Source organism: Podarcis muralis, chromosome 8 (genome assembly GCF_964188315.1).
Source record: "Podarcis muralis chromosome 8, rPodMur119.hap1.1, whole genome shotgun sequence".
In the NCBI taxonomy this organism is placed as follows: Eukaryota; Metazoa; Chordata; class Lepidosauria; order Squamata; family Lacertidae; genus Podarcis; species Podarcis muralis.
Window position 1 is genome coordinate 59,996,988 of NC_135662.1, and position 26,984 is coordinate 60,023,971.

General features: G+C 40.8%; 1 protein-coding gene across 2 annotated transcripts; it reads right to left on the reverse strand.

The window, feature by feature from the left end:
• Positions 1 to 1,591: 1,591 nt before the first annotated feature.
• On the reverse strand, positions 1,592 to 19,480 carry RNF182 (ring finger protein 182). 2 transcript variants are annotated; one of them, XM_028737635.2, is made up of 3 exons: positions 18,630 to 19,480; positions 5,638 to 5,740; positions 1,592 to 4,394 (listed from the first exon to the last, which is right to left on the reverse strand). In XM_028737635.2, the coding sequence occupies exon 3, from the start codon at positions 4,158 to 4,160 to the stop codon at positions 3,423 to 3,425; it is 738 nt and encodes a 245-aa protein (XP_028593468.2). In that variant the 5' UTR covers positions 4,161 to 4,394; positions 5,638 to 5,740; positions 18,630 to 19,480; the 3' UTR covers positions 1,592 to 3,422. The 2 variants fall into 2 exon arrangements, with proteins under 2 accessions (XP_028593468.2, XP_028593469.2); XM_028737636.2 differs by lacking the exon at positions 18,630 to 19,480 and adding an exon at positions 6,791 to 8,123.
• Between the last annotated feature and the right edge of the window lie 7,504 nt (positions 19,481 to 26,984).

Sequence of the window (26,984 nt, forward strand, 5' to 3'; positions counted from 1 at the left end):
CCTCTTGCTTCCTCTTTCCTTTTTCTGTTTCTAATTGGCCCCTCTAGGAACAAACTTCTGAAAAACAAACTACCAAGACATCTGAACAATAAACCAGGCAATTGAGAGACTGGCAAGTAGACTAAGGCCATCTGAAGCAGAGCTGGACCAGAATCAGATACTTTGACTCTGTGGTTTTATATGACCGGGTTAAATACCACTGGCATCTCATGTCACATGGCCCCTGCTAACACAATGCTTGTTGTGCAGTTTTGAAGGGTTATCCTTTAATTTTGAAGCTACACCCGCCACCCCTACACAGAATGGTGTTTCATGTCAAGAAAAAAATGGTTTGGCTCTTTTTCTTATTTACATAAAGGACAGCAGAAACATTCAACTAGATTAAGATTCCAGGCACCTGAGTTTTCCTTTTTGAATCTAAAATTTGCCTGGATCTGCGCTGCATTTGGAACCACAGATGTATGGTCCAGGGAGGAGCCAAGTTTATTCCGCAGAAGAAAAAACAATCTGGCTCCTGTAAGGTATGTCTGTATGCACCCAAAGGTGGATGATGCATGAGTGCAAAGGAAGAAATACATTACAATTATAAGACGCATTTAATAACGGAGGCAGAATTGTGCTTGAGGTGATGCGAGTTGAAACCAAAACTCCATCTCTGATGCTGGATCTCTGGTGGTTGTGTTACGGATCCAACTCATGACTTCACATTGCAGTTACAGAGTGATAAACTCAAACAAGGCTCGCTCTGTCAAGTGTTCACTGCAATTTCAGAGTATGTTATCAGGCTGGTATTGCAGTGGCAACTATGGCAACACTATTCTGTCATAGGTGGCAAAATATTTAAGACTATGCAGTATATCAAGGATTCTGAGCATTCCCCCCTATACTCACATTCATATTATCAGACTTCTGACTTCAGTGCACAGAGAATAGTTTACTCCCTTCTCTCTATTCCGATCCCTTATCACTGTATGTCTCACCTGTGCAGTGTCTACGATTATGATGCTGGAGAAAGACTACTTTAGCATCTCATGATAGGAGCATCTGAACACACCTCTGCCTTCAGATTTGTTTACACAATCCAAAGGCCATCCCACGGGATGTCATGAAATTGAAAGGGAAGGGCTTTTGACTCATTCTGCTATTCAAAACTAGTTATGCAGTTTGTAGAAAGGAATGCTGATACTGTTATGTATTAAAAAACAATGCTTCAGGAACTATTTGGGGCAGAATGAGAGGAGAACTATAATAACAAGGTGATGAGGTGGTCTTAGGCATGTCGTTATTTTCTCAGCTTCTGCCTGTTTCCCCAATCTGCAGTATAATACTGTGATAGTGCTGGCCATAAAGAGTTGTTGTAAGGCTATGTGAAGACTTTGAGCACTTGAAATGAATTACAAATATCAAGTATTATTTCTGAGTAGACATTATAAACATTTGACATGTGTTAAAACATAAAAAGTATGTGTACTACATCAATAGCAGATCTTAAAAAAACATACAGGTTAAACACAGACTGATAGAAGCATCAGAGATGACAACAAGCACAGTACACAGTCATGTACAGAAATGATACACATTTATACCTACATTCCATCCTACGTCAAGAACTCATTTATTAGGAGATAGTACAGCTTGGACAATTTTGAATGTGAATTCCCTACAAATATATAAATTCTTGTAACATGTATGCACACAAACAAATTATACAAATGTTACAGACACTATAAAACATATATTTTCTTAGATGGACTTTTTCGTATCTGATGGGGTCACAAATTAGTTACACTTTGCGGTTTACTGGTGCTGGCCATGCCACTACCCATGCCTTGTTGCAAGCACTTTAAAGTAGTAGTAACAGATCATTCTATGAAATATTAAGTTTTCAATGCTAGCCATTAGTAATGGACAAAAGTAACACTTCTTTAGATGTGCTTTGAGTGCTTTCTTTTGTAAAATACAGGGTGTTTTTTTTTTGGGGGGGGGGGGAGAGAGTCCTAATGGGACTTGTTAATTGAATCCCACCAGTTATTTCCTGCATCAGCTATTATGCACTACTTGCCTTTTCTCCTTCCATGACATGCTGCATGTCATCCCCAAAATTATATGCCTCTTATGAAGTCCTTAAAGATCTCTAAATGTTAATATCATTTGGTTTACTTATAATAAAAAATAGGGCAAACAATTATACAGCTTAATGCATTTTCACACTTCAATACGTCATTCATCTTGGATGTAAACAAAAGTGAGACTATGTTGCAAAACTGAAACCACAGTTTTAATTGCTATAACGAGATTTGGTTTCGATTGTATAAACCATGAGGTTTGTATGGCCTCATAAAAAGAAGTTCAAAATTATTAGGTTAAGTAGGCAAGGCTGTGATCCTCTTCCAACCTGTTTTCTAGGGAAAGCTTAGTTTAAACCAACCCAAGCACTTTATAACAACCCTCTATCTGTTTATTATTATTATTTTAGCTTATGCATATTACAACACCACAACTGCAATCCAGAGGTCCACAAGTGGCAGAATAAGAAATGTGCATGGTTGTGTAAGACTGTGCACAAGCTATGGGCATACTAAACAGGTCACCACACAAGGAACAGACTCTTCAGGATGCAGCTGGATTTTTCTTGCACAAGGAAAATAGCAGCTCTTCATATTTCTGCATGCAGAAGATAGTCACAGGTAAGGCTTTGTAATGCTTTTAATCAAAAACATATTTGAGAAGAAATGTTAACAGTGAACAAAGATACATCCATGTATTGTTGTGGCGCGTATGCCTCCTTTACAATTTTCTACCTATTCGGTTAGTTAAAAGCAACCATCCATTCCTCAGTCTCTTTCACTGTCTGGAAGCCTGGCAAAAAGTTCTGATGTGATGGTAGCACCTATTTTCTTTGTGCATGTTAAAGATCAGAGGCACCGATGAAATGTCCAATTACCTTGTTAGATCTCTGTTCTTGCCCCGTTTCAATGGGACTTAATTATTAGAGGGTCACAGCTGATTAAATCCCAGAGCAATGTTACTCACCCACGTAAATAAGAGACATTTTAAAATATTAACAGGCATTTCTTCTGAAATGACTCCAGTAATCTTAACTGTTCTCTTATATGAATAATCTATTGAAAATAAAAATATTACTGCAGCATAGGATCAGGCACCCAGTTAGGTGGTTGTACTTCCCTCACCCTCTTTCTATTGCTTAGACTTTAAAAAAATGATATTTGTTTATTCATTGGTAATACAGGCTAGAGCAGAAGAAACCAACCATTCAATTACCCTTTAAAATAATAAAAGGACCACAAAACTTGTCAGCACTCCTATTTTCCTTGAAGGATAAAAATAAAAAATACAAACAAGAAATTTAAGTTAACAGTGCTACATCTATGGCAATTTCACATGTTTCGTTTCAATTGCTATTAAGAAGACATACAGTCCAGAAACTCATGACATATACACTGGCAAAAGCCATAAACCATGAGAATAACAAGACTCGAGGGAACAAGACTGACAAAGACTACCCCAAGGGTGACTTTCTTTGATACCAGTAAGTAGATCCCTAAAGGCAAGGAACTAAAATATAGCAAGCCTAGCAACCAAACTAGGACTCGAATTGAAGTCTGGAAGAGCAAGGATGTACAGTTCCACACCGTCCAGTGATGAGGCACAGATGCAACAGAGTCAAAGCTTGTGGGCCTGTAGAATTCCACAACAGGGGTTGAGTTCAGGGTTGGAGGGCTCTCTCTCTGAACCTCCATGATAGTTATAACCAGACAGTTGGAGGAAGTGTGAGAGGGGCTAACGAGAGAGGCCAGCCTTTTGGGAGTCAGCAGGAGTTCTGTGGGATTGTCTGGTAGGCACTTCTTCACCTTGCCTCCATAAGCCAAATTTACAAGGATATTGTTGTCATCAGGAAGACTACTGACCTCATCATCAGGCAGGCATGTTTCAAACCTACAGAATGGACAAACAATGACTCCCTGAGGAGAATCCCCAAAATCTATGATCTTGCAAAGACATTTGGCACATACTCTGTGGCAACACTCCAGTACTTTAGGTTTTCTCTGTCTCATGTTATAGCGGTTGTAACAGATTTTGCATTCAAGCTCATCTGAGCCCTGGGACTCCACAGTATCTTCTGGAAGTAGGCTGGTCATTTTTCTTTTCAATGTGCTTTAGACTTGTGGTGATGTCAGACAAAGGCTGTTGCTTTGTCTTTCTTTCTTTGTGAAAAGAAAGATGTTTAGAGTGCCTTTCAGATTACCACAGTACTCAAATCAATCAGGGATGGGAGGAGTACCAACAGTCATAATTTTCAACCTCTTACTAGGACTATCTGCTTTTTTCTTCAGTGTCTTTCATATACATAGCTTCCATATAATATATAGTTTCTGTAAAGGGGAAGAAAAAGAAATACACGAATTCAATTAAAGATGTTCCATTTTATATTTTAGCTACTTATTTTTCAAGGTTTTGCTCTTTCAGTCTCAAAACAACTTTCAGAGTAAGGTTAGGCTGAGAAGTGGTGACTAGATCAAGGTAACCAGTTAGCTGTCCCAAGGCTGAGTAGGTATTTCTACCCATGTCTCCCTAGTTGTTGCTGCTGCTGCTATTATTTGATTTCTGTTTAAAGACTGCTTAGGAAAAGGCAATGGAGCTGAGGTGGGTAAATGAAAGCAAGCAAACATAGGGTTGTATCCAGCAAACTTATACTGTTCATGCAAATACTTCTGCTTGTGCAATGGAACTTCCTCTCCTCCCCCTGCACACCACCCTCCAACATTCTTTTGCAGTTTTTCCAAACTCTCTGGAGCAGATTGAGGGATGGAGTGCGTGTGGAGGTGTGAAAGAAGTCCTGTTGCACAAACATGTCTTGCGCAAATGGGATGCAACCCACGGGCACAAATTCTTAAAGTTATAGAGGAGATTTTTTTAAAAAAAACCTATGGTATATGAGTTTAAAATATTCATTTAATAGTTTCATATAGATTCACATTATATTTATATATAATATTTACATAAGATGATGCTTATAATTCTAGGTGATAAGCAAATAACTAAGAGAATATCAGCGATCAGCAGCTCAATCAGTTGTGAAGAAGGAAAGAAAAGAATCCAAATCAGTTTAAATTAAGTTAAACTAAACATATGATTGACAATTATCTTGATATTTCAAGTTCTAGTAACTTATAAACAAACTGCTTACTTTGATAAATTTCTTAGCACATCACTTCTTACACAATTTATATGTTAACTTACTGAAAATAACTATATTCCAGATTTTCATATACCGCTACATTATATATGGTCTATTAGATTTTCAATTACCCAATATTACTAGTTTCATTGCTATTAATAACGTTGTATGAGTTCTAGGTCTACATCATTAACAGTTCCTTGTGAACAACCAAGTAACATTTGCTTTGGATTTAATGCTATATTCCTCCCAAATATATCATTTATTATATTTAAGATCTCCAGAATGGCTTTACTTGTGCACCATTCTAAAATATGTGCATCATATCTGTTTTGAAATCTCCAACGTGTATCCTGCTGAAGATTACAACTTTTAAAAAATAAAAAAGAGTAAGTGCCTAATGCCATCAGCACTGTATTTTGCAATCTAAGTCTTACCACAGACCCTGAATGGATATGGGGCAGGGACTAAAGAACAACTTTAGAAGAGTCCTCATGTGGGCAGCCACTTCTTTAGATGATATCCCAGTCTCATTGCTATCTGCAAAACAAAACAATTCATTTACAATAGGTTCTTTCACCTAGAGCTGTAATATGTGTGTCTGTGGCAGACCAGAACATGGGTCAATTGGAGCTGTGGAATTGACAACCATAACAGGCACCCTGGACTACATGCTCCCCTCCCCTTTCTAACCCATTACATTTTCCACTCTCTTGATGTGACATGGATTCAGGCAGTTTGACTATATAAATTGCCATAAACAAATTCATAAATTTGGAAGCTCCCCAAGGCACAGTAAGTGCAGGACAGGAATCATTCTCTAACTTCCATGGCTGTTTCTCTTACGCCTGGCAGAAAATCCCATTCTTTAAGATAGCAGAACCAGTCATTTTCATTAAGTGCCAAAAATATATATTCTTCCAGCACAGAATCACCTCATAACCAATAACCTCTTCTTTCACATGAGTTTGCTGAGAACGAAGTGCTTACTATTTAAATAGTAAGATGGAAATTTTGGATAATTTTTTGTAAGCTGCCTTGGGAGGCCTATCCTGAAATGCAGAATATAAGTACTTTAAATAAACACACATACATATATCCCATACATATGTGCCATGCTGCTAAACCCTGCAAATGTCCCAGAAAAAATGGGACATCCAAATTTTTCTTGCGAGAGAATGATGGCCATCTTGCTCAATTTTGCACTATGATTCCCCCCCCCCCCAAAAAAAAGCACGGGGGGGGGGGCTGCGATCTTGCATAGCACTCCAAAATGTGTGGTTTTTTGATGCCATGATGGAAAAAAGCCCATTTTCAGGGAGAAATCGTGCAACATCTATTGTGTCAGTAATAATCTCTGGATACAATTATCTTGATGTTCACCTACATCTTCAACTCTGTAATCAGAAGCACCATTGACAACTGAAACAGTCATGGGACTACATTTAAGTTAGGACTATCACCCAATTAAAGAAATCTTAGTTGATGGTTTCAAATGTCTAATAGATTAATTGACTAAATTTGTACAAATTAACCAATGGTTCTAAACAAAAAAAGGGGGGAAACCCTCTGTTTTTAGAGGATACACACCTCCTTAGTCCAAGCCTATAAAAATCAAAGTCTGATATGTTTGGGGCACATGGAGATTGCTGCATTCATGTTCAAAAGTCTTATCTGATTCAGAAGAAAAAAACCACACTGTGTTACTAACTTTTAAAGCTGCTTTACTCATCCTGATGCTTGTATACACACATTCCTAGCAGCAAGTGTTTGCTCAACCTGTTTCATGCAACATTTTCTGCTAGCTTTAGTCAGCTTTCAACAATAGGCATTTCCCTGTCGGTTTTAATCAATGTGTTACATTGCACTAAAGTTACAGGACATGGCATATTGATCTGCTTTTGGTTCATAGTCAGAAGGAAAATGGCCTTATACATTCTTCGCATGATAAACAGATTCTTACTGGCAGAAAACAGTAAAGGATTTTTTTAATGCCTTCAAAAGAGCACCCAAAATATAATGCACGTGGAAGAATGCAGCATCAGCAGTGTGTGCAGCAGAAGTGTTACATTTTATTACTGTGTCAAAAATACTTAATATTGCTAGGTTACTGAAATATTAAAACAAATCTGATGGGACCTGAACTGGCAGAACACACCATTTTCTATGGTCTATGGTGCATGGATAACAAGTTTGGTGATATGGTCAGCAATGCCTTTGCTTTCCCTTACCCAATGGATCAAACTATTGCTATTAACACCACCCTGGGTAATATTAAGTGCATTGAAACTGACATTTCATGGTACATAAAAATATTTTGGTTAATTATCCTTATGTCAATAAAATAAATGTGTATGTTACAAAAATTCCAATCAACATGACTTTCTGATGGTCTTGTCAGAAAAAGGGCAGTCTCTCATAAGGGTAAAATTAACCTGCAGTTTACTAAAGAAAAGCTGCACCATATACATCATTGATATTACCTTTTTCATCAAATTTGGGAACCTAAAATATTATTTTATACAGTAGCATAAAAATACTCAAGATGAAGGAAGAGCCATATATAAATTATATAAAAAGCAGAGTAAGGAACACTCAGTCAAATGAAGTCCTCTTCAGCTTCCAGCTTCTCAGATATAATTAGCACTTTTGAGTTCAAGAAAGCATCTTCTTACAACTTTGTCACTAGTCCCTCATTGAGGTGTGTGTTTGGGTCCCACATTATCCCAACACGAAAAGAAATAGGCATATTAGTATCACTGTACCTTTGCAAGCATTCAGTTCCATACCCTCCACCTTTCTCTGATGAAAATAGGAACGTCCTATTCCATGATGATGATAATGATAATGATAATTTTATTAATTATACCCTGCCCCGGGCTGCCTTCAGATATCTTCTAAAGGTTCTATAGTTACTTATCTCCTTGACTCATGGGTCACATAACTCAATTACCTCCAACTTTTCTTCAATGAAAATACGAAGGTCCTACCATACACTCCAACATTTATGTGATAAAAATAGGGATATCCTTAGGAAAAGCAGGACATTCCAGGATCAAATCAGAAACCAGGGGGGCTTCTGTAAATCCAGTACTGAGCTTGGAAAATAGGGACACTTGGAGTGTCTGCAGTTCTCAGCCAATAAAATTCATTGGCAAGATTAAAAATGTGTCATGTTTCAAATAGCAATCCAATTTATACTATATAATGATTTTCAAGCTTTGAAGGAGATATGTTGCATGAAGGTTTGAACTATTAATTCAGTTTAGTTTACTTCAACCATTTCTAAACCCCCCCCCCCATGGCTATACCGGCATACCAGTTCAGGAATGACATTTGTTTAAATGAATGTGTATTGACAGAAAGACAGTTGTGATTTCCTATAATTCCAGGTTCACAACAGACATAGGGTGTAGTCTGCACTCTACTGAAGCCAATGGCAAAGCTCCCATTGATTTTATTTTTATGCTAATTCAGATACAGATTATGAATATATGGTTTACAACGAACTCAGGATGAAAGGGAACTCAGGATGAAAGCACGAACTCAGGATGAAAGGGAGATATGTGCTAAGAGTAAGGCACGCTTGACAAATCCTCACCATGATCAGCTCCTACCCGGAAACCTATGTTCCCACTGTGGAAGGATGTGCGGAACCAGAATTGGCCTCCACAGTCACTTACAGACACTGTCACTTAAGACCATATTCATGGAAGACAATCTTACTTGGCTATGAGTGAGCAACAAAGAAGAAAGAAGTTAAACAATGCAATTCCCTTCCGCAATATGTGGATGATGGCCACTAGATTAAAAGGTACCCCTGCCGGTACGGGCCAGTCTTGACAGACTCTAGGGTTGTGCGCTCATCTCACTCTAGAGGCCGGGAGCCAGCGCTGTCCGAAGACACTTCCGGGTCACGTGGCCAGCGTGACGAAGCTGCTCTGGCGAGCCAGCACAGCCCACAGAAACGCCGTTTACCTTCCCGCTAGTAAGCGGTCCCTATTTAACTACTTGCACCCGGGGGTGCTTTCGAACTGCTAGGTTGGCAGGCGCTGGGACTGAGCAACGGGAGCGCACCCCGCCGCGGGGATTCGAACCACCGACCATGCGATCGGCAAGTCCTAGTCGCTGAGGTTTTGCCCACAGCGCCACCCGCGTCCTCCACTAGATTAGATGGCTTTAAACTAAAAATAAAATAAAAATTAAAGCATAAACTCCAGTTTAAAATGCTGTTAAATGTTGGTCTGCACTCTGTCACTCCATGCTTCATAATATTGTTGTGTGAGTTTGGGGAGTCAGACTGTATGATGCCTGAGTCCCTTCTAATTCTTGAGGTCCTGGATACAGCAAGGGTTAAAATCTAATGTAGGATTCCATTGCTGAATTAGCCAGGCAAGGGTCATAGTTACCACCTAAGTATGATTGTAAGTCTGACAAAGGAAATTGCTCTGTGCCAGAGGGCAAATGGGTGGGCCTCTTCCCTCATCTGGCTGGTAGTGAGAAAGATAAAAGTCAGAATAGTGTGTGAGAGATGAAAGCTGGGCTAGAAGCAGACAGAAGCCAGAGAATGAGAGCCACACTTGATTTCTGCTTAAATCTACAGTTGTGGCTATGGGAGATTGTATATATGTGTAAATAAACCATATATCATAAAGACACCACAGTCTCTGCTGTCGCTCATTCCAAGGAAACTGAACCCTATGTAAGTGCCTGGAACCTCTGGAATATCCCACCACTCAGAGATTGGGGTGGCGTGCAACAATATCAGTTTTGGGAATCCTGCTTATTCCATCAGTATTCTGCAGAGTTGGATGTGCTATAGAAAATGATTCTCACTTTCATAATTTGGAGTGAAGCAACACAACAGGCAAGAGATTGGTGAAATCATTATGAATTCTTGAATTGTGGCAGCTCTTTTGGCAAGGCTTCAAGTCTGAAGGACTCTGCAATTCAGTATCATCTAAATGAACCATTTAATACTCCCGTGTTGACATTGTATTGTGCCTGAAAAAGCCATTATTCTACACCCTCAAACACATCTATAAATTCACTATGTGAAATATACAGTGATTCCATTGCTATGTGGGGTCTGAAAGGCATCCAACTGATGGCAAACTGCAGCAAGGTTATTGCTGTAATCTTTAGTGTTCATTATTTTTTAAGGCTGAATACTGCAAGTTATTTAAAAACAGCTATATTAGAAAAACTCCAGACTGTCAGCTGTTCTTAACACCATGGATCAAATTCCAATTAGCTTTTTAAAAAGGGAACTAGCAGCTCATTTCCATAGGAGTGTTGGGTTGAACAGAAAGGCAAGTTATAAAGAAAACCCTGTTCAGGAAGCTAGTTTCACTCTTACAAGGTTATGCGGTACACAGAGTATTCTCTGGTAAAACAGGGAACTCTAATTGAGTCTCAATCATAAAGGACGGAAACCTTTTCTCTTCAAGGAATTGCATCTGCTGAGGCAATTATTTCTGTAGAGCATCCAATTTCTGTAGAGGTCTTTACCCTGAGTGGTCTAGTGGTGACTGGCCTCATAACCTCTTTTGTATAACTGTACAAGTGTAATAGGGCAAGGGTGTAGGAGAGAGAATATCCCATGATTTATATTTGAGATTCAGTTAGGTCTCCGTGTTTTATTGGATAATACTTCCTGCACCACAAGATCCTGTAAGAGTGAAACCATTTTCTTAAGACCCCATAACAGCACATCATGTAGCTCCACACAAACCATTCTTTACAAATAGAGAAATTGATTAGCCATTTCTGCAAGCATCTTCTAGTCTAATCCATTTCACTCCTGTTCACACTTTAAAAAATATTGTTATTTTTATGGATTCATTTAAATGTTGAAAACATGGAGCACATACTGACCAAAGAAAAACTGATTTTAGAAATAAAATATTATTCAAATCATAGGAACTAGCTCCTAGGGGCCATGGGGTTTTTGGCATCCACAATAAAATGTTTGAGGAGGCCAGGCCCCCACTAAGTTGATGGGCATTGATGCAGTGTGTGCACTGCATCAAGTTATCGATTATGTGAAGCGGGGCTTACATGGGCCCCCACAATACTTTATTCAAGTTGGCACCCCTGATTAAAATGGTGGGCATTGGGGGGGTCACATGGGGACCTTTGTTGATAAGCACCTTTTGTTATATTCTAAAATCAAAAAGCTTTCAAAGCATTTTCAAAACTTTTTTGGACACTGAGGTTAGTGGTTGGGTAATATTCATCTTGTGCACAGTTTATTAACCACATGTTATATATTTTACATTTCTTGCCCTGGTAGTGGATATTTTGACTCAACCATGTGCATAGTGATAATTTATGGCTTTTTAATATAGTACTTGAATGACCAGAATGTGCTCTCTCTCTCTCTTTAATGTCCCATTCCCAAAGCCTGTAATATCATCAAACTAATTTCACCACAATCCTCCCAGAACTATTTGGAATTGAAAGGATTAGAGGCTTAGAATAGGATTTCCTTCAATTTTGCTTCAGTTGATATTGCTCGTGTGTAAATAAAATAACACTTTCAAGGCAGAGAAACTGCCTTTCTGAATCAGCATTTTTAATACTCTTAACCAGTGAACTCAGTCAAAATAAATGCATTAAGGATGTGAAAAAGCAGGAGATTCAGATCTTAGGGAGGCAGGGAAGACAGTGGAAAAGTATTGTTAAACAGTTTCCCAGTTGTAGATTACTATTTTATAGTTGTGTAGTGGTGTGTATTTTCTTCTGGCCTCAGGTATCTAAATATACTGTGATATCTATCACATTGTGTGAAATTACATGTCAACCTTGAAATATTATAGGCATACAAGGGTTGAAAGACATGAGATATATTGGCAGATACGTGTGCAAATTTCAGTCTCAAGGCTACATCTCTGATCTTACCAGTAAACATTTATTTTGTATTAAAACTACTTGTGAAAAGCTGTGCACTTCTTCACCCCACCCCATTCCTCCTTTCTGAACAATCCAGTGATTTGTATGTAGATGTCCACTTCTGCCCCAGAATAGACAATTTATATTATCTTCTGTTAAAAATGCACTGAAGGCATAACTTATAATTCATATAACATGAGGTGAATGATTTGAAAAAAGCCTTCTTGGCAGTCCCTTCCTAATAGCATTTTACTAACAAGACTGCAGTGACTCACAATCACTGAGATGCAGTAGCCTCTTTCTGTGCATGACTGTGTCACAATGCAAGACTAAATTTAGAGTAAAAAAATGGATATATGTCTAAATTTAGTCTGAACAGTATATATGTATAGTCAAGAACAATATCATACTATAATGCATTAACAGAAGTGTCAAATATAATCTCTGTAAACATAATATACAAATTTAATAAATATGTAAGAATTTACATTTCGGAATTGGAGGGAGCTACAATGTCGTCTAAAGGAATTCCTTATGGTTAACAATCTTTTTAATGGGATTCCTATTCCATTAACAGTTGGGTAACAAACTAACTTCACTGGAAAAGGTTTTCCTACCTCATAGATGCAGTGAGGGGAAAAGCTTGGCCAGTTAAATTTCTACTGGTTACACAACTGTGAAAAGGCAAAGCAGTTCTGCCAGAAAAATGCTGGCAACTCTACCTCTGCTCAAAGGCAGGACTGTTGCCATACCTAATCATCCTATGACATTCAAATGACACTGTAACAAGCAGGTGCACCACAAGAGGTACCTAGAGAACAATACCACAGGATGGCTCATGCAAACATGTAGCCATGGTTCACAAATAGCCAGGGTCAAAGGGAGGACATTGATTATGATACCATAAAACACTGCCTCCCACAGCTTTTTGCTCACCCCAAATATTATGTGTTGCTTGCACTTCATTAATCACACACCTACTACTTTGAAACAATTGACAGTGTGGAAGATTAGGTTTCCAAGTGGTTTTGTGGCAAACACCACCTTTCTTAACCAGCAGTTAGGTAATGCAGCACATCAGTTCTTCCACTGTGCCTCTGGTGGCAATCCTATAGTCATTTACCTGGGATTAAGCACTATTGGACTCAATGATATACTTCTAAAGGGGCATGGATAGGATTGTATTGTCTTTTACAGATATCGCCCCCAATTCCATTCACTACCTGCCACACAGTGGCCTCATGCATTCCCTTCTGAAGAGATCCCAGGGAGTTATAATGGGCTACTGTTTTTCTTCCCTGGATGTATACTTGCTCGTTTTCACAGGAATTAATTTCCCTGAATTGCACTGATATGAGAACTTTGAAAACACAAAAGAAGGCCAGCTCTAGTGCATAACATTGCTGCCAAATTTAACTTAATGTGAAACTGGATGCAAATTTGGAGCTTCCAACTCAGGAAAAGCATCAAATAAATCTTTCACCAAAACTAGATGCATCTTTCAAGGAAGGTGGGGGTTTATATCACTAACATATAGAGTTATCTCAAGTTATATTGCCACTCCAGGGCAAAATTAATTTTGCTGCCTATGCTCCATATCATGCTTTTTAGTAATGAAGGAGGACTGTGTTCCCCTTAAGGATTTTCCTTTTCTGTTCCTTTTCCTTGCTCTGTATGTGAATGGAGCCAACAGAATAAGCAGCAACTGGGAACACTGCAGGGTGAAACCTGCACCAGATTGTTGTTCTGAGATCCTAGGGTAATGCCAATAGTGTTCCACACTTGAGGGTTTTCCAGAGCAGTCTAATTGTCCAGCCACCTATACTACTCACTAGGTTGTCCTGCCCTTGTGAATGTAGTATATTAGTATCATATAACTTCATGTCATGCAAAAACACCTTAAAGACAGAAGAACATATTCAACAATCTCTTCTAAACATAAGCTCTACTGCAGGGGAGCTTGATGGAGGCAAATGCCCAGCCAGAATAAGTTCTACCAACTCTTTACCCTATTTGTATATTAATTTTATTTATTTATATATCCCACTTCTCTGCTGCTTAAAGTGGCTTATCATATTCAGTAGTTTCAGTCTTTTCAGACCCAAGACCCATCTCTAGCCTGAACGTGCATCTTGGGGTCTTACATGGTAAAACAAAAACAAAAAAACACAGATGTCTATGTATGGTGGGAGTGCTGCTGTTGCAACCCATCTTTCGGTTAGGTAATGGCCAACAGTGAGCACCAATCAACCAAAATATCAGGTCAGTTTATCCTCTTGGCTAGAGGTGGGGTGTTCTCATTTGTGCGCATGAACTAGCTCAGTGGTTTCTGGGCAGGAATTATTGAGAAAAAGCAGAGCTAACAGCACCAGCCTAACGATGTCTACTCAGAAGTAAATCCTGCTGAATTCTATGAGGCTTACTCCCAGGTAAGTGGAGTTAGGATTGCAGCATAAATACCCAAGACTAGTCAAGCACTCTGTTGTTTTTCATTACGGTTATCAGATCAAAATGTCAAAAATGAGAGACACTGTGAACTTGATGTTCTGTAGAGATGTAATTTTCTGAAATATGGAACTCTTCTGGAACAGTGATGTTTTTCATTAAGGGCCATTTCCTTAAAATATGAGATGCCACTAAATTTAAGACACATCTGGTGTTCAGCAAGGAACAAATGGTTTCAGACATGAAATCAGAACAGAGCAGTGTTTTAAAACAGGGACACAAGCTGATTCTGTGTCCTATTTGAAAAATACCTTATGATGCAGTTGTATATCAATAGCTTGTTGCTGCAGCATCATTGACTAAATAAATAAATAAATAAATAGGTAGAAGTAACTACTCTTCAGAATGTCTATAATGGCCACAGGAGATTTTCCTGAGACACCTACTGCTAGGTCCCATCAGTGCGCCATAGCAACAATGAAATCACAGTCTCTAGGGGGTCATTGGTAAGTGTCTGAATATGTGTCTGAAGTCGCTTCTGGCAGGTACCCAAATCGTCAGGAGGATACTGTATTTCTAACAGCTACTTTACATCTTTCTTACTGACATTTCAAAGCCATGCCTTCTTATCTTCACCCAAACAGATTGTCAGGTGGATGGGGTCAAGAGGGTATAGAATAGACATTTCAGAAGATCATGGATAAGATGGATATTTTACTTGTATTCTAAAAGATATAGATAGTGTACAATAATGTGAAGTACAGAAATTAGGTACATTCTGAGCACCATATTGTTCTTATAGCTTGAAAAAGTATTGGACAATCCTACATACTGTATACGGTTCTTGATATCAACTAGCAATTTTACCATATATGTAATATCTGCTTTTATTCATATACACATGAATTATTATACACATGCAAGCAATAAGCTTATAATGATATCACTGAAGGTTTGCTTCATTTTCTTTCTGGGTTTTCATCATGCTTGCTTTTAAGACCAACAGAGCTTTCAGAGCTATTACTCTATATAATTGTTACAGTATGGTAGATTGCGATCCTGTGCACACTTACCGGTACTTTTGAGTAAGTTCCCATTGAACTCAATGAAAATTATATTTGGATGAAGAAGCACAGAATTGGGCTGCTGTGATATGAAAGGGGAGGCTGTGACTTTCTTTTGTGTTTTTAAATTTGAATTTTTATTAGGTCCCTACGTTTTCCTTTATTTGTGTCATGCAGTTGGTGAGGGCCATGGTTTAGTGAAAAAACATACACTGAGCTGTTTTTTCACCATCCAGATATGCACATTCTGTTTAATATCACTTTTAGGAAAAGGTCTAGCAACATCATGGCCTTTTGTGCTACAATACTAACACAGGTCATTGTTGCAATGAATTTTACAAACACAAAAGGTATCACAATGTTACATAAGAACAAAGGGCACGGGAAAGGAAATAGTTTTCTCAACAAGCCAAGTGCACTATGATGGACAATTAAAGAAAATTATCATTGACATAGAGCATGCTACAACACAAAACCAATCTTACCAAGTGTATTTTGTTCTCTCACTAATCAGTATTTCAGCAGTCATAATTTCATACGTATTTAAAGGAAGGATGTGACATCTTTAAACTGGGGTGTACTCATGTATAAACCCTAATAATTATTATTTCATAAGAAAACTCACTTAGGATTGGCATCTCATTGAAACAGATAAACTCTTAGGCCACAATTCTATAAATATCTATCTGGAAAAAGTCCAACTGAACACAATGCGGGGTTACTTCTAATTAGTACTTTTAAGTACAGTGGTACCTCGGGTTAAGTACCTAATTCGTTCCGGAGGTCCGTTCTTAACCTGAAACTGTTCTTAACCTGAAGCACCACTTTAGCTAATGGGGCCTCCTGCTTCTGCCGCGCCGCCGGAGCACGATTTCTGTTCTCATCCTGAAGCAAAGTTCTTAACCCGGGGTACTATTTTTGGGTTAGCGGAGTCTGTAACCTGAAGCATATGTAACCTGAAGCATATGTAACTCGAGGTACCACTGTACATATATAGGACTCCACTGCTTAGCTGATGCCCATGCTACTAACTGCTAAAGAAATATTAGTTGCCAACTTTTAGGAGCGAGGATAAGGTTCTAAATTAGAGCTCTATTAGAGCCTCTAATACCCAAGTGACAAACAAAATTCAACAGGTGAAATATTACATCATTACTACATTTCCATACTAGAAAAAGCTTCAGTTGCTAAACTGATGCTTGTTGTCATGCAACCTTTAAAGATAAAGGAATTCTGACAAATATATTATTATATATTTCTTGCCTTGGATTATGAACAAAATTACTGTACACAGAATTCTGGTTCTTGGGTTGATATTTGCTATTAGCTATCCTTTTTGCCCCATGCTGTCTTCTTCTATATTATATCTACCACATGCATCCAAATATTCAGGTATGTAACTGGTAAAATTTTATTCTGGTCCAATAAAACTCCCCTAAATCAAGAGTTGTCAACGAAGTGCTGTCCAGATATTTGTTGCACTACACTTCCCATGAGTGAAGATCATTTATCATGCTGGCTGAGGCTGATGGGATTTGGAGTCTAACAATACCTGGAGTGCAGAAAGATGGCTGCCCTTGTCCTAAATCATAGTACCACTGAACCATGTCATAAATGATCACAGTAATGTAAAACTACTTGGTATATGATCCAGTGAAGTATTAAATTATTCAGTTCCAGTTGGCTTCCAGAATTAAGCACTCTGGGATTTTCTCAGGAGTAAAACAGTAGTGATGTTAGAAATTAATGTTAACTGTATTATCAGAACTAACATACTGCAAACTTGTAGAAAGTTGTAAATCATTCCTGGTTTTGCTCCTTTTTGTCACTGAACAAATAACCCAGCTATTTCACTTTCCAGGTGGCAAAGTTATTCCTTTCTGGTTTGACTTCATCCTTTTTAAAATAAAAATTAAATTTATGCATAAGATGGTATTTCACATAAACTTCCCAAATAGGTCTAAGTGTATATTTAATCCCAATAACCCAACAGAGTAATAAGGCACATCACGTTTCAGCCTTTCATATCTCTGTGTGTTTTGATTATACAGTTCACTTCCAACCACAATACACTTTTCATAAGGTCAAAAGTCAAACCAGATACAGGAGAGAACGTCCAGGAGGAAAACATGTCCCCCCACCCCCATTTGACAGTCTATCGCTAACTTACCCCGCCATGGATGTTTAAATATAGAAACGAACATAGCTCCCAATAGAAAGGAGAGAAGCGAGGTCCACCAGTTGCAGGCAATGAAAATGGCACAAACCCGTCAGCATCACTCCCCTGGTATCTTTGAAATCATTGCAAGGACGACAGCAAATCAACTTGTTATAACCCTATCAGAAAAAAAGTGACCCCCATCGTCAAGGGGCTGGAAGTGCACAATTGAAGGCGGATCACTTTCATCGCCCCCCCCCCCCCTTCTGGGAGGGACAGTAAAAAAAGAAAGCAAGCAACAACGGACCTTACGCTCCCGTTCAACCATCGCTTCCAATAAACCTGGACAAGGCACCCCCTGTGTAGACTTTTCGATACATCTGAGGAAAAGCAAATTTGCAATGCAGCCCAGCTCCTGTTTTGCCACTGATTTCAGAGAGGGGCTGCGAGGAGTACCCACCCCACCTCTCCTGAGCTACAGCCTTTGAACTCCCCACAAAAACAAAACTTTCCTCACTTCTTTCCATCAAGGCTTCGTCTTCCCCACACCCACTCCTAGCCTTAGTCACATTTATTTCCGAGGGGAGGGCTGCCCCCCCCCCCCACCGCGACCCTACGAGTTTGCCCCTCGACGACCAACAGAAAGTGCACGAGAGGCTGTGTCAGGTTGCACGTTGAAGGAGCCTCCGCCTCAGGCAGGGCTGTTTCTGCAGCCGTCGCCCGCCCCCCCCCCCCCGCAGCAGCAGCCCCGTTTCGCGAGGAGACAAGATACTGGTGCAGTAATAAAGCAGACAGAGTTGACAGACTCTGCGAAATTGGGGGGGGGAGTGGGGGGGGGGCTGACGGGGCGAAGGGCGCCGCACCGTACCTCGCTTGAGTCCCTGCCGGCGGGCGGGCGGGAAGGCAGGCAAGCAGGCGGGCTTTCTTCTGCAGACGGCGCTCTTTCCCCCTCGCCTCTTTGCTCCGCAGCAGCAGCACCACCAGCAGCGAGTGTTTGGCAGAGAGCAGAGGGCTGCCAGGCTTTGTCGTTACTACCGCGAGGAGCCCCGGATCAGCGCCGTCGCCATGGCAACCTGCCCGCTGCCGCCAGCGACGCTGACGGGAGGGGGTGGGTGGGGGGTAGGCGGCCTTTCGCCATTCATTGAAGAAACGTCCTCCCGCTCCCTCCGCCTCAGCCCAGCCCTCAAAACAGGGCGAGAGAGGAGGCGGAGGTAACGGTCGTCGTTCTCCCCCCCCCCCGCGCCCGTTATATATTGTCGTACACAAGCACCTCACACGACCGTTTGAAACGCTCCCCCCCCCCCCAACGACTTTCCCTCCTGTACTTTGTCCAGCAGGTGCCGGGAAGCAGCCGCTTCATGAGGCAGAGGGTGGGGGGAAACGACCGTCCTCTCCCGCCACGCTCTCCAAACGCCTTCCCAGTGATGGGGAAGAGAGAGGACTTGTCGTTCAACCCCAAAAGTATCGGCTTGTCGTTTCCCCGGCCCCAATGGATAGGCAAGGTCACATCTTGACAAGCAGTGTGAAAAACGAAGGTGACTGGAGGTGCCCTAAGGACCCAAACAGCCAATGCTGCGGAGTTCAGTTGTTTTCCTCGCCATGTGTTTGTGTTAGCTCTAGTTGTTGTTGTTGTTGTTGTTTTGGTGCTCTCTATCTGATTACAACCCACAGCCCAGTGTGGTGAGCCAAAACGTCACTATGTAGAGCCATTATATACCTTTTTTTTGGAGGGGCATCCCACTTCTCACATAGGCTTCAAAGCGCCTTACAATTTCAACAATTCATCCTAATGTAAATGGCACGTTCTGCTGCAAAAGCTTCGAGGCGCCTTGTTCTGATTGCTTTCAATATATTCTTTTGGTTGGGTTCAACCTACTCTGCTGTCGATTTCATGTGCTGATAACTGAGTGTCTCCAGATACTGCAATCCCAACCGTGCCAATTTCACCAGTTTATGCTTCTACTTAGTTCCTCAAGGGTTTTCCCCCTTTTTATTATATTTATTTAATCTGCATACCGCCCTATACCGGCAAGTGTCACATACCCGCAGTTTTAACCTATCTCAAGCAAGATCAGCTGATATTAAAATCACATATATTTTAGCAGAGTGGACGAATCAATTCTTCCTCTCCCACCCCCACCCCCTTTACTCTGCGGACCATGTAAGATACTGCATGATAGGGAAGGGATAGCCTATACAGTATGCTCCCTGGCGCACAGGCACCAACTCCAAGGGGCCAGATACCTTTGGCCCCCGCAATAAAATTCAGTGTCTGTTGCGCCTCTCTTTGTGCTCTGCCCGGAGCAGCCAAGGGGTTCCTGCCGCTCGGCTCTGTAAGGGTTAACAGCAGCAGAGGAGTTGCCGTTCCTAGAGCGGAAGAGAAGGCTGCGAGAGAGGAGCTTCTCTGCTCGGGGGAGATGCTTGCAGTGGCTGCGTCTGTCCTTCCTCGCAAAGGCGCTGGAAGTGGGGTGGGGGTAGGGACCTGCCTTAAGAAGCACCATGAGAGCTTGACTTTTTTTCCAAAGACACCATAGCCCAGGCTCTTTACCACTAAATAGTTAAGCTCTGTATATGGTTTACCCTGCTAATCAATCCAGGATGTAACTCTTCTGGTTTCACACTCACAGCCACTAACTTGAATTACGGCACTCCACCCAGAAGCATTCCAGTATGCCAAGTGGTTACAGTATGTTAAAGTGCATACTACTCTATATTAAGGGACCTCTGGATATTTTAGGAGGGAAAAGTGTCTTACCTGTCAAATTCACTGGGATGCACCAGGGGGCAAATTCTTCATCAGTCACTTCACTGTCAACCCTGTGCTATAGTATTTATTAAGGGATTGCCCGCCTCCCCTTCACAACCACCAACATTTTCTAGCAGCAGCTACTGATGAGTAAGCACTTTTATTTACATAAGCAAACAAATGAGTCAGTTCCCTCCTCCTATGCTCCCTTTCCAAGCAGGTAGGTTCATTTACACACACACACACACACACACACACACACACACACGATTTTTTGAGACTACAGGATGCCCATTCAATAACATTTTATAAAGATCTCATAATGTGCTCCACTAATTTATAAAGGTCTCACAATGTGCTTTACTAATTTGTTTGTACAGGAGATCAGAGTCATACAAGGGCAATAAAAAGCCAGACATTTTCACTCATTTGCTGCAGGTTTATGGATTTGAATCCATTTACTCTTTGAGCGAACAGAGCTAGTGATGTAAACATGGCTTTGAATTGACACGAGGCCTGGTATTGACTATAAGCTGGTGTCTGAAAATCACACATTTATTCTGTACCTATTTTATAATGAATTAGTGGATTGGACCATTACAGTTACTGAAATAAATATCAATAGAATATTTACATTCATTCAACTTTACTAGCAAGTGAGACTACAACTTAAATATTCATTAAAATAATTACAAAATGTACCTTAGAGATATCAGTTTCAATATCTAGAAGTAACAGGGAGTTTAAGCAACCCTCCCCCCCCAAAAAAAAACCCCACAGAACAGACAGAAAGAAAATGAAATGGACAGAAAATAACTAAATAAAACAAATAATGAAAAATGTCTCAAATAAATAAAAAGCAGATATGCTGGCATTTAATTTAAGGGAGCTGCTACTGCCACTGTACCTTGCAAACAAAATCACAGGAATACCTGGAACTGATGTGTGAAGGCTATGGCAAACTCCTAAAGGGTTAGACTTCTGAATAGCTTAGACTTAAAGTGTAACCTAACGTGTCTCCTGAGTTATTTGTGCTTTTCCGTCAGGTATCTTCCTTTTACCTAATTTCATTGCTCTTCAGTTGTGTGTACAAATGCACACGGAGTACATTTTTTCTTCTTTGGTCTTTAGTTTCCCCTTCACCGTTGCTTAATTTTATGCTGGCAGCTACATATCAGGATCTGGTCTGTTTGATTCCCTTCCCCCTTGCTTCTTCTCTCCGAAATAGAGGTTGATAATAATCCTTTGAGGAAGATTGATACCTCTCTCTCCTGCATCCTTTGCTTATATTGATGAACTGCTCTCTCAGCATTGTACTGATCAGAGTGGGAAGAAAAGGAACACACACACACCACAACTCTCAAGGTGCATTATAAATCTTAGCTGCTGCTGTCACTGAACTCAGTTACTGGTGGGGACTGTTAAGTAGGAGCATTTCAAGTCACTGCAGAGGAATTGATTCTTTGCCAAAAGCTGCTTGCGGACTGTAGATTATGCATTCCTTCAGTGCATGTGGCCAAAATAAGGAATGTTCCACATGCCCTCTAGACAGCACCTGGCTTAGAACAAAACTTTTGGCATATTACAAAAGAGAGGAACAGCCTGAAAGATACCTGTAAGTGGCAGCAGCCAGGGTGAGTAGGGTAGCTGCAGCAAGGAAGGCGATCCTACTCTGACCAGCTGTCAGAATGGGAAGAAACTTATTATTCAACTAACTAAAGGCCGATAATAATGAAGGGCGAACATATGGGCAGAGAGAGAGAGAATCTATGAGATTCCTTCTACTCAAAAAGGGAATTAGCAGAATGAATACCATATTGACCCAAATATAAGCCGCACCCAAATATAAGCCACACCTTTAAAATTGGAGGGGGGGCTCCTGGCTGCATACTTTGGGGGGGGGGTGCACTGTGTTGCCAGCGGCCTTTCCCCTTCCTTGCTCTCTCCCTTCCCGCCCTTGTGGGAGAGGCCGGGGAACCACACACGGGGCTGGCGCCGCTTTGCCGCACTCCTGGTACTGTTTGCCCACACTCATGGCTAGATACCATAAGGTCATGAATATAAGCTGTACTTTAACTTTTCACGGTCATAATTTGGGGGGAAAGTGAAGCTTATATTCAGGCCAATACGGTACTAGAGGAAAAAATATAGAATGTTTATACTATGGGCACTTCCATATTTGACCCTACCCCATAATAGTGATGATGATGATGGTGGTGGTGGTGATTGTTATTATTAATTTCATTTCTATACCATTTTATATTTTTAATTAAAAAACCTCAAAGTGGTTTGCAACCTATATTAAAAGATCAAATAAAACAATCCAGAATTGAACATTACTAAAGAAAGTTAAGTATACATTCAAAGCAATAATTAAGAATCATATACTAGCAAATTCAGGTTACCTAATTTAAATTAATTTGGAGCTTTTGTGCAGCTAACTCACTTTTTACATAAGGAAAATGAAAATCTGCAATAGCCAGGCGACCCTGGTAATGGCAAGCTAAGTATGGGTCACTAAGGTAACAAAGGGAGTGACTCTGTGCCAGAGAACAAATGGATAGGCCTCCCTCTCTCAATTCTCTGGTAGTTAGGAAGACAGAAAGGCCAGAGTGGAGAGCTCAGTTACACGAACTAGAACTCAGCTCTCCAAATTGTGTGTCATGACACGTTAGCGTGTGTAGGTGTGCCGCGCAAATGCTCCCCATGGGACCGGAAAGGGGTTCATTTAACCTCCAGTTTCCTAGTAAAACTGAATTAGTGTGTTGCGAAATGAGGCACGTCTAAAAAGTGTGTCACCAACATGAAAAGTTTGGAAAGCTCTGAGCTAGAAGCTGGAAGCAAAGCTGCAGCCTGGAAAGGCAGAGGGAGAGCCAGGCCTGATCTCTGCTGGGATCCAAGGCTGTGGGAGAAGCAAGACCTTATTGGGGTGTTCATGTTGTGAACCCTTCCAATCGCAGGCTCATGTTGCATATCTGTGTAAATAAACCATATACTATAAAATAAGCTGCATTTAAGTAACATGTTAACGAAGTGCATATTTATTTAAAGCAGGGGTCGGCAAATTTTTTTAGCCACGGGCCTGTCCACCGTCCCCCAGACCTTGTGGCGGGCTGGAGAAGCGGCATGGGGGGGAGAGCTGGAAGAAGAGGCGAGAGGGGGCAAGTAGTTCTCCTCTCCACCCTCCAGCCCCAGCCGCTCCGCTTACCTTCCCTGGGGTTGCCGCCACCACTGCTGCTTCTTGTGGGTAGGCAGAACGAGCTCGTCCGCTCCGCTCTCTGGCTCTCAGGAGCACCAGGGTGGCGGCGGCGGAGGGAAGATGAGCAGCATGAAAGGGCTGGCTCCAGAGAGGGGCTGCTTAAAATGGCACTCAGCCCAGCCCCCTTCCTCCTCTAGGCAGGGCGGGGAGAAGCCAGGAGGAGGGAGGGTGGAGGCGCCACCACGGTGTGCGTGGGGGAGAAGGGGGGAAATGGAATGGTACGGGGGGGGGGGGGAATGGTGCAGCCCAAACGAACAGTATCGCTACACCGATCCATGGACAGTTCGCGGGCTGGATCCTGAAGGCAATTGGGCCTGATCCAGCCCGCAGTTTGCCAACCCCTGATTTAAATAGACAGCAGTATATTCAAGTAACCACATAAGCTTGTGTAACTACATCATCTTGTAATAAATAAACATTGATTTCTTTATCATATAAAGTAACTACATCTGGCTGGCTTATATCCCACAGTTACCAGTGATATTAAATGCTGGCTGCAGTACATTTTTAGAGAGAAAAAACAAAACACTGGAGGGTGGGAAGTTGAGTTTTGTTAATAAAATAAGTAAGGGGGTAAAAAACCCTCTCCTGCCACAAGGACTCAGCATGCTCAGTGTTCAAGGTCACAAAATGCTGACTCATTGTGTAAGGTGTGTGTAAAAAAACCAGGAGGAAGAGGGAATGGATATCCTGTACAAGAGCACTCTGCACTGCAATATTTTGTAGGTGCCACGTGTGACATCTGTAAGGCAGTGAGGCTAGATACAAACTCAATAGGAGGCTCATTTGCATAAATTTCATTCCACAGAGGTCGAAATAGAGTCGAACTGTCTGCAAGCTGAGGACACTTCCGTCTGGCTAGATCTACTGAGAGGAAAGGCAATCTTGGAGTCTGCACTATTAAAAGCATTTTCTTTTCACACAGGGCCCACAGTATTTGTCTGCATATGTGATTGTTCTTAACAGTGTTAGAAAGCCGAAGAGAAGACATGTAGGAAGATTGCAAATTGGATAGTAAAGCAAGTTCCAGCTTCTTCCCCATTTGGGATGTATTTGCCTCCCATCTTTTCTTAGGGCTGCACTCCCAGGGCTGCACATTGCCCAAACTGTGGATTATTAGCAAGCAAATAAGGGCATCAGAAGGGATTCTGATTGTCAGTGGATGTGGGTTTTAATTTGTAAATCATTTCCTAATTTATATTAGGCTACAGTAGTATCTTTTGACTATTTTGCTTTCAACATAAAATAGTAAATTGTTTCCCTTCTAGCTGTTCCCTGGTCCAAAAAAGGTTGTACAATAATTAATTGAAATCAGGCCAAATTTGTGGGGCAGATGGATTATAGTAGAACGATAGGTGGGTTCTTTTGTATGCGTCTAGAAGACATCTAGAATAAATGTGTTGGGGAAATTACTGTGGAATTCTCCTAGAAATTGGCTGTACCGCAATGAATTATCCCAATTCAGCTGTTAGCAGCTAATCAGACATAACCAGTGGTGGCCCGTGATGCATATATCATCCCCATTCACCTCAAAAGACTCATCCTACCACTTCAAGAAGGGCCCTAATGGCATTGCAATGTATTTTCAGATCCACACTGGCAGCACAAGGGGAAGACTTCTAATGCATGCAGACTTCTCTTCCTGCACCTGGGCAAATGTCTTTATTTCTGGATGCTCTGTTCCTTTACAGATAATACTTAAACAGAAGCAATCAAGAGGCAGGCAGAAAAGGTACTTTAGGCGGGGGGGGGGGGGGGGGGAAAGCATTTTATCTGACCTCCAAAATTACTAAACAATCAATTTCTCCTAATTTGGCACTTGCCTTAATTATCCTTAGATCTGAGTCCAGATTCTACCCTTAAATCTTGCCCACATCTACTGGTATTGTGCATTTAACTAACCCCCCCACCCCCCCACCCCCCAAAAAAATCAAAATTCAGTGAGTAGTAACTAAGAAGCTGGACTATTTCAATTTTCTTTTCCTTTCTTCCTTTATTATTATTTTGATGTCATGACTTCTGGAAAATTCTGTGGTAAACTTTGGAGGCAGCACCGATGTTAAATAAAATTTTATGCATACACTTTGGGATCAAGAGACAGGCTGCATAATAATATAACTAGATTACCGGTGCCATGAGACATGCAGACAGGTTGAAAGAATGTCACACCATTTTGATTATTTATGTAAATTGAATATTGAGCTATCTGTGCCATTCCCCAGAAGAATGGAAAGCTTTCACAGCCTATTACAACCTGCAGCTTAACTTCTCAGGTAGCTAAAGTCCTTTTCTAGAATCAAGGATTGACACATCTTTTCTGTTGATTTGTGATTGAGATTTGAAATATGATTAGACTGGTTCTGCTTGCTGTATGAGAAATGCAAAACATTCCTTCTTTTTCTATGCTCTTACAAAAAACAAATTAATTTCTCAGCAGTGGTGGAAGTAAAATTGGTTTGGAATATTCATAGCAAATCTTTCCTGATAAATATTGCCCTCAATACTGATTTTATCTGTGTATTATTTATAATTGTTTTATACTGTTCTATGTATACTGCTTATATATTTTCAATTACACGGTTTACATTTTTTAAACAAGTAACATAAATGCCAAATGATCATCAACAAGTAGCTAAAACAAGTGAACTCCTGATGTTTAGCTCATTACGTTGTATTCATGTTTAAAACTCTACCTGCTGTCATTAGTTCTTTTCTTCAGCTGACCATAAGAACAATCTTACTGGCTCAGATCAAAGACCCATCAGGACCTGTGTGACAGCATTCTCCCCATCTGTGGTTCTCAGCAATTGGTATACAATAGAGGTAAACCATAGCCATTATAGCTAGTAATTTCTTTTCTTGATAAGCCAAATATGATTCAATCCTTTCCTAATAATCCCTCACATGGAACTTGCCTTTTCCACGGCTGAAACACTGGGTTGATGCTATTCACTACCAACACAAGGTCTCATTCCTGGTCAGGCACCAATTTATCAGTTTTCATTTTGTCTTCGCAACTCATAGGTTTGTAAAGAGTTATACACATCCTAAAAGCAACAACTAAGGGACGCAGGTGGCGCTGTGGGTTAAACCACAGAGCCTAGGACTTGCCGATCCGAAGGTTGGTGGTTCGAATCCCTGCGACGGGGTGAGCTCCCGTTGCTCGGTCCCTGCTCCTGCCAACCTAGCAGTTCGAAAGCATGTCAAAGTGAAAGTAG

What these genes read in the sequence shown, in the direction of transcription:
- RNF182 (XM_028737635.2), bottom strand. Translation starts at nt 4,160, where the DNA reads ATGACCAGCCTACTTCCAGAAGATACTGTGGAGTCCCAGGGCTCAGAT.